We start from the raw sequence: 8,129 nt of genomic DNA on the forward strand, positions 1-8,129 counted from the left end.
ACCTGAAGGGGAAACTGGCGGGACTGCGCCTTCCCCTGTGGGGCCTGTGCTAACTCCAGGCAGGGAGTGTCAGAATCGAACTGTGGGACACCCCCGTGGTGTCTGGGGAGCTGGAGAACCAGTTGGTGTGGGAAAAGACCCCACACATTTGGCGTCAGTGCTCTGAGCACACCGGGTGCAGGGGTGCCGGGCGATCTCGCCACCTCCCTGGGCCGCCCCTGCGGGCTCGAGCAGCATCTTTGTTGTTCGTCCCCCAAGCACTTTCAACTTCTGAGCCAGGAGATGGCGTCTGGATGCGAACAGCCCACTTCATGGCACAGGAGGCAGAGGCCAGCGGGGAAAGGACTTGGCGGAGGCCACACGGGCAGACTGGCACCCACATGTCCACCCCCGTCTCCTGAAGAGTGAAGCTCCAACTGCAGAGTGTGGTTCTTGGTCTCCTGTGTCGAGAGGCCCCCACCTCAGCATCGGGCCCCTTCTCCCTTCTGAAATGCCTGCTGGAGGGCAGTGCAAGGCAAGGCGCCACCGTTAAACAGCAAACCCCAAAGCAGCTCCTGAGGCTTGACACGTCGGCAGGGCTGGGAGGAAGATGGAAGGCGCGGGCCACAGCCTGACTCGGGGGCTGAGGGACTGGCCACCCGGCTTTTCTTCTCGGCATCTGTCTCCTCATGTGTAAAACAGGCATGATTCACTGCCCATCGTCCCCTGCTGGGCTGGGGACACAGTCGGTGCTCAATACATGCCTACCAGCCCCACTTACCCTTGGCCACCAATGCTCACGTCCCTCCAGGCCCCAAGCTGAGGCAGACTCCTATGCCCATGGTCTTTCACCCACACAATAGCAAAGGCCAGAGCAGACAGGGCCAGAGGGTAGCCTGGCGGTCAAGGCTCTGGAAGTGAGAAGCCCAAGGTCCAAATGTCCCTGCAGTCTCCTAAAAAGGCTGTGTGACCTCAAGCCAGTCTCTCAACCTCTCTGAACCTTAGTTTCCTCAAAATGGGAGAACAGGATGTTGGGGGGAGGCTGCTTCAGGGACGATTTGGAAAATCCCGGAATCCAAGTCAGCACTCTGAAAGTGAGGTCCCACAGTGGCAACCATACTTCCAGTACTGGAGAGAGGCCGCCTGGCCAGGTCCCACCGTGTCACCTTTCCTCTGGGCCTGAGACTCAGTTTCCCCACTCACCAAATGATACTAAGAGCCTACACTAAGCACCAAGTGTAAGCCAAGCACTGCTCTATAGATAAACTCTTAATCCTGAAAGCTTTATGGAGCAAGTTCTCTGCATTATTCTGCCCACTTTACAGACGGGACACAGACGCCCGGAAGGTTAAACTTCTTTCTTCCTGACTCCGGCTGGGGCTGTCTCCTTTCCACGCCGCAGTCCCTCCCTCTAATGGGACACTCGCAGGCTCGCTAGTTCCGAACGCTGCTTGGCTGCCCCAGCGTGCCCAGCCAACTCGGACACCGCCGGCCCCGCGCCCAGGCGCGTCTAGATGGCGCTCGCTGCGCGCCAGATGTGCAGGCCCCTCCCCGAGCCCGCTGCCCTCCCCCGAGCAGGGGCGGAGGCAGAGAGGCGACAGGCGGGGGAGGGGAGCGGCCAGGCCCCGCCCAGCCCGCCAGGCCCCGGCGGGGAAGGAGGAGGCGGAGCCGAGCTGGCGTAACGACTTTACTGAAAACAGAAAACCGGGCGAACCGAGGCTTACAAACAGGAATGTGGACTCGTAGCAAAACAAAACAAAACAACAAAAAGGGCAGGAGGAGGGGTGTCGGAAGGAGGGAGCGAGAGCGAGGAAAGGGGAGGAGGGAGGTTTTTTTTTTTTTCTTCCCATTTCTTTAAAAAACCAACACAAGAAAACACACACACACACAACCGTTTGTTCCCGAGTAGAAACATAAATAGGGCAGAATCGAACACTCTGTTCTCTCTTCCAAAGTGGAGAAAAAAAAAAGTAAAAGAAAAGGAAACGCAGGGCTTGAGGCTGCACCCCCCGGAGCCCCTTCGGCGGCGGGGTGTACAAAGGGGCGGCCGGGGCGCGCGGTTTGTGCAACCCCGGTGGCCGCGCGCGGGGTACAGAGGCAGCGCGAGGGCGGAGGGGTCATGCGCTCGCCCCCAGACAGCAGGGGGTCCAGCTTGTCGAGTCTGAGGCGCCCTCTCCGAGTCTTGGGCACCCTCCGGTGGGGGGCTGCCCCGAGCCGCGCCCTCTCCGAGTCCGGGGCGCCCACGCCCCCCTCCCATGCGAACCCGCCTCTCGGGGAGGGGGGCCGCGCATGCGCCCCGCGCGCGGGCTCAGTACGCGGGCACCTGGTGCTGGGGCAGCAGCTGGCAGCCGCTGTTGACGTGGCTGAGGACCTTCTGCTTGAGCTGCGCCACCTGCTCGCGCAGCAGGCTCGCCGTGGACGCCAGCTCCGTATTCTGGCTCTTGAGCGTCTTCACTTTCTCCTCGAGGCGCGAGATGCGCTCTAGCTTGCGTTTGCGGCACTTGGAGGCAGCGATGCGGTTGCGCAGCCGCTTGCGCTCCGCCTTAATGCGCTCCTGCGTGTCCATGTCGATGGGCGACAGCGGCGGGCTCTCGCCGAAGCTCGGCACGTCGGGCACCGTCTGCGGCTCATCCTTGAGCGTGGCCAGGCGCGGCGGCCCCAGCGCGCCTGGGGGCGGAGGCGGCGGCGGGAAGGGCACGGGCTCGGCGGCGAAGGCGACCGTCGCAGCACTTCCCGCACCCCCGGTGCCGCCCGCGTAGCTGCTCAGGTTCGCGTAGACCGGCGCCTCGGGCGTGGCCGCCGCCGGGGCCAGCTCGCCCGGAGGCGCGGCGCCCGCGGCCGTGCCCGAGGGTCCCCCGGCGGCGGCGGCGGCAGCAGAGGCCGCGCCCGCGCCCAGCTGATTCTGCTTGTGTAAGTCCTCCAGGGCCTTGACGAAGCCCTCGGCGAACTCCTGCTCCTCGCTGGCTGCCACCTTGGGGTAGAGGAACTGCGTGCTCGTCGGCGTGGTGGTGACCAGCCCGTTAGACTGGATGATGAGGCGCTCAAGCTCGGGCGAAGCGAGCTTGAGCAGCCCCAGGTCGGGCGAGGCGAGCAGGCCGTCGGGGGGCGCCGCGCCCGGGGTGCCGTCGGTGCGCAGGGGGGCCGGGGGCGGCGCGGCCGCCGGCTTGAGCGCCGCCGCCACCTGCTCGCTCAGGCTCAGCGTCAGCGCGTCCTTCTTCATCATGCTGCCGGCCGCCGCCGTCGGGGGCGCCCCGGGGAACAGGCGACCCGGGGACGCGAAGCTGCCACCGCCACCACTGCCACTGACGCCGCCGCCCAGGCCGCTCAGCGCCTCATCGCCGTAGAAGGGTGTTTCCATCCTCCGCCTCCCCCGCCTCGCCGGCCCGGGGGGGGAGGAGTGGCCGTGGCCGCCCGGGGGGCCCGCGCCCCCCCCCGTCTGCTCGGCCCTGCGCCCACCCCGGCCGCGGCCGCTGCCCCCGGCCCTCCGCTGGCGGCGGCTCCTGCGTCGCGCACCCGGCGCGCCCTCTTATAGCCTCGGCCCGGCGCGATGAGCTCACTGCCCCCGCTCACCATTGGGCGCGGGTGACGTAGCTCATTTGCATGGCTGGGCGGGGCCAAGCCACCGACACCCCGTCCGGCTGCCGTTGCCCCGGTGACGCGCGGTAAACGGCACAACAGCGCGCTGCCTTGTGGGTTGACGTCATGGGGGCGGGTCGCGCGCCGGGACCCGGTCACCCCGCCCCGGGAGCGCTGTGTACGACCAATGCCCCCAGCGCCGCCTCCCGCCAAGGCACGTCCCGGGTGGCGTGATGGGCTCGGTCACAAGGCGCCCGCCCGCCCCGAGGCCCCGCCCCGCCCCGCGTCCGCGCGTGGGGCCCGGGCCGGGCAGGGGCGGGGGCGGTGCCGGCCTCCAGGGACCGGAGGGGGATGGGGCCCCGGATGGATAAATAACTCCGCGGCGCCTCCCGCCCCACTAGGCGGACGGCGCCTCCGTGAGCCGGCCGCTGGCGAGGCTGTGCGTGCTGGGTCTGGAGGCCGGGGGCGCTGTGCCCGGGGCTTCCCCCGGGGGCTGGGCCAGGTCTGTCTCCACCTCACCCCCGCCTCGGTCCCCGGTGGTGTGTTTCCACAGGACAGACGCGGAAGGGGAGACGAGGGCTGCCAGAAGTTCCTGGAAGCACTTTGCTCCTGACACTTTAACTGGATGGGGTCAAAACGCGGAGTCCGAATTCCTGATTTTACAGACGGGAAACTGAGGCTCAGTGAAGTGGAGTGACCTGCCCATGGGGCCAGGGCTGTGACCAGGCTTGAGCTCTTATCTACCTAGTAGAACCCAGGCGTCCACGCCCTTGGGCAGCCGCCTATGTTTTAACTCTGCGTCTGCCAGGTTCTGCTATGGGTCCCCCAGTGAGGGAGCTCGACTCTAGGACCCCACAGTATCCCCCTTATTGCCGGGCTGGGCTGGCAAGGAAGGAATCCCAGCTGGTAATTATTACCTGCTTATTATCATGACAGTCAGGGCCTAATGGGTCGCCATAAAGGCTGGCTGGGGACGGGTTATGAGGGAAGAGGGAGGGACCAACCTCCCAACACTCCCAAGGGATCCTTGGGACATCTGTGTCTGACCGACAGCCCCTAAACACAGCCCCGCTGTGGCTCCCACCACACTCAGGATGGAGCCTACTCCTCAACCAGATAGTGGAGGCCTTACACCATCCTTCCCCTGACCTCTGACCTTTCACTCTCACCCTCACTGGAAGCCTTGGCTTCCCAGCTCATTGCTGCCTCAGGGCCTTTGCATATCCTATGCCATCTGCCTGGTGCTCCCTTCCCCCAGTGCAAATGTGTAAGGCCTCTCCTACTCACCTTATTCCCATTATATCCTTGGAATCAAGCAGAATGATGGGGTGGACTATAAGTCCCCAGAGGGCAGGAACCTTGTCTATCCTGGGCCTGCTGGGTCCCCAGCTTCCTGCACAAGGCCTAGCATTCATTCACTGGATGCTCACTGTTAAAGGAGAACGCTGCCTGGCTGGGTTTCTGTGGCAGTCTCTGGCCTCAGTTTCTCTAACTGGGCTATGGGCATGGGCACCCACTCTTCCACCTCCCTTCCTCACTGGGCCCCACCCCTAACTGGGCTCTGGAGCCAGAAGGCCATGAGGGAGGCTGTCACACAAGCGGGCCTGGCCTGGCAGGCTGAGGGCTGCCTGTGTGTTTCCAGGCATTGGGGTCTCTGTGCCCTCCAGACCTGTCCTCTCCGGGTCCTGCCTGGGCGAAGGACCCCTAGTGGGAGGGGATGCAGCCGCGGCCTGTAGCCAGCCCTGCCCCGGGACCCCTCTCTGGGCCTATGCCTGGGCCTAGATTGGGGGAGATGGGGCCTCCTTCTCCCCTAGGCAGGAAGGTGAGTGGGTGGCCTGGGGAGGCTCCACCCTGACCTTGGGCCTTGACCTTGATAGGTGGGTGATTGGTCTGGTGAACGGGGCAGAGCTGGCCTGAGCTGAAAGACTGAGTAGCAGGCGGGCCTTGGGAACTGGGGGTCCCGGGGAGGCCAAGGCCTGCGACCTCTGAGTGTCAGTTTCCTCCTCATGGCAATGGAGTGACTACTCGTGGAGTCTTGTGATTTTTAGTGGATTTGAAGAAGTAGGGCTCAATAAATGTTTTCTAGAGTTATTTTACTTCATTTTTTGGCCAAACTGAACCGCGGTTCCTTGGTCTGGGGTTCCCTCAGCCTCCATGTAAACTCCTAGTCATCCGTCAAAACCCATTTTCAATGTTCCCTTCTCCAAGAAGCCTTCTTTAACCAGGCCCAGGGACTCCGATAGACTCCTTCCATCTGGCCCAGCCCTGACCCCAGAGAGCTGGGGGGTGCCGTGTCCAGCTTTGTCCCCAGAGATCGGGAACTCTGAATCCATCCCCTAGTCCCATGCAATGAACAAGGGGTAATTCCCATCCATTTCTTCCTTCCATCTACATTGACTGAGCGCCTAGTGTGAGCCTGTGAGCCGAGTGTGTCGGGGACACACATGAATGACACAGGCAGCCCACCCCGCAATCTGAAGGAGGAGCCTGCCCTGCAAGGCTTCCAGGAGGAGAAATGGTGCTCCCTCCGGGACGGGTGAAGGGGGCATGTTTTAGAGTTGGGTAATCTGGGAGGGGCGCCCCAGGAGGTGATGCCGAATGGAGGAGGAGCTGGAGCAAATCATGAGATAATTCGAGGGCAGTGTCCCAGACAGTGGGGACATTAAATGCAAAGGCCCTGGGGCAGAAGCCAGCTGGCCACATTGATGGAGGGCAGAGAGGCAGGTGGGGCTGGACTGAGGGAGTCAAGGGGATCCAGAAGGAGAGAAGGAAACCAAGCGGTGTTTGACCCAAGAGCAGTGGAAGCGGGCGACAGGGCTGCGGGAGGAGGCTGTAACAGGGATTGGCCTGGGACCCTGAATTCTCACCTTTCTTCTCCCAGCAGCTCCAGGAGCAGCGGGACATTATCCCACTTCTCAGCGTGACTTCCAGACAGGGCACGCGACGGCGACCTGTCTGAGGTCACACAGCCCATGCCTGGCAAGAAGTCAGCCCCACCGACTCCCCACCCTCCGCCTGGGTTCCCATCTCTGTTGCTCTGGGTTCTCCTCAGCGCGAAGAGATTTGCTTTCCTGTTTAAAGCAACCTGTAGCTCATTTTATGTTTAGTCTTTATTTGAAGACCCAGAGATCTAAAATCTACTCGATAAAACGGGAAAGCACCAAAGAAAGAAAAAAGGAGTCTGGCAGGAAGCAGAAGGGGTGAAGCGGAGCGGGCATCTCGGGGTGAGTCTTGCCAGGGATGGTCCCCCGGCGCTCAGGACCCCGCAGGGCTGGGGGGACGTCCCCGGCGGTTGGGACCCACAGGCCGGTGGGGGCGGGGCTGGCGGGCCCCCGCGGGCGGCCGGGGGAGGGGCGCCGGCCTCGGGCGGGGGGCGCGTCTGGCCCCGGCGCATTCCTGAGGATCAGGTTACGGGCGCAGGCGGCGGCCCCGCCCCCCGGCCCCGCTTCCGCCCCCTCCTGGAGCAGGAAACGCAGGCCCCTCCCCGGCCCGGCGCAGGTGTCTGTCCGGCCGCAGGGAGGGGACGGAGGCTGTGCCCTCTGGGCCGGCACCAGGTCTTTCCAGTCGCGCCAGAGCATTTTTCAGACGAGGAAACTGACGCGCCGTCAGCCCCCTTCAGCACTGAGGGCACCAGATTGACATCTGGCAGAGCCTGCTTTACGACCGGTGGCCCTGTTGACTGCTTCCCCAGGCTGTAGTGTCCCCAGTCTCCCGCAGGCCCAGAAGAGCCGCTCAGTCCAGTGTTTGTTGATTGACTGGCCGAAGAGAGTTATCCCGGAAGGGCTCCCGCGCAAGGGAAAAACAACTTCTCGTACCACCCTCTCCCACCCGCTGGGGCAGGCAGGACCCCTGCGCTCATCCAGTGCACATTTAATGTGCACTTGTTGGATACCCAGGCCCAGGCTAGGCCTTGTCACAGGTTTAGGTTGGAGAACCGAAGGGGCGGGGGTCAGAGGGTGATGGATTTGATTGCATTAGATGAGCTTTAGAAGTTGGTTGGTTTTGGTTTTGCTTTTCTCTTGGCCAGCCTTGAGCACCCTCACTCAGCCACCCCACCTCCCTCAGTTGAGCACCTGCTTTGCGTCTGGCCCTGTGTGCCGGGTGAGGATTTTCCGCCATGCCTCATCCCTCCCGAGCTGATCCTCTCACGGGGATGGGAAACCACCACCGCCACAATGAAGAAACACGCTTGAGGGCCATGTCACTCTTTTTCCTTTAAGTCGACCCCTTTTCTGTTTTTACTTCAGTAAATCTATTTCAAAAGGGAACCTTCATGTCACCACCAGGAATAGAAAACCAGTTTCTCTTGCCACAAATAGAAGGAAACAGAAAAATGATGAAATGAGAGCAAAACCTAGGCATTCCCTCCTCAGGGACATTCTGGGCCAGGCCTGGATAGGGAATGTTCCAATGTCCAGAAAGCATGAAAGGGAGGGATGCCACAAGCCAGGAAGAGAGCAGGAAGGGACCACAGAGACCCACTCGGTGATCCCGTACCGAGAGCCCCAGTACGAAGAAGGTGCTCAATCTGTGTCCAGCCTCGGCGACGAGTACCTATTATGCGTGGGGTTTGC

The 8,129-nt window shown here is 62.7% G+C and overlaps 1 protein-coding gene and 1 long non-coding RNA gene across 2 annotated transcripts; one reads left to right on the forward strand and one right to left on the reverse strand.

Annotated features, from left to right (window-relative positions):
• Window positions 1-1,653: 1,653 nt before the first annotated feature.
• JUND (JunD proto-oncogene, AP-1 transcription factor subunit) lies at window positions 1,654-3,484 on the reverse strand. The gene has a single exon (XM_008536222.2). The coding sequence runs from the start codon at window positions 3,335-3,337 to the stop codon at window positions 2,288-2,290; it is 1,050 nt and encodes a 349-aa protein (XP_008534444.2). The 5' UTR covers window positions 3,338-3,484; the 3' UTR covers window positions 1,654-2,287.
• A 2,714-nt stretch (window positions 3,485-6,198) lies between these two features.
• LOC139077900 (uncharacterized) lies at window positions 6,199-6,650 on the forward strand. The gene is made up of 2 exons (XR_011530542.1): window positions 6,199-6,279; window positions 6,437-6,650. It is a non-coding gene; the product is annotated as an uncharacterized lncRNA (long non-coding RNA).
• Window positions 6,651-8,129: the final 1,479 nt, after the last annotated feature.

The sequence above is a fragment of the Equus przewalskii genome, chromosome 20 (assembly GCF_037783145.1).
Source record: "Equus przewalskii isolate Varuska chromosome 20, EquPr2, whole genome shotgun sequence".
NCBI classification, from domain to species: Eukaryota; Metazoa; Chordata; class Mammalia; order Perissodactyla; family Equidae; genus Equus; species Equus przewalskii.

Bases quoted from the DNA above. Each gene is read 5' to 3' on its own strand.
- JUND (XM_008536222.2), bottom strand. From the start codon at position 3,337: ATGGAAACACCCTTCTACGGCGATGAGGCGCTGAGCGGCCTGGGCGGC.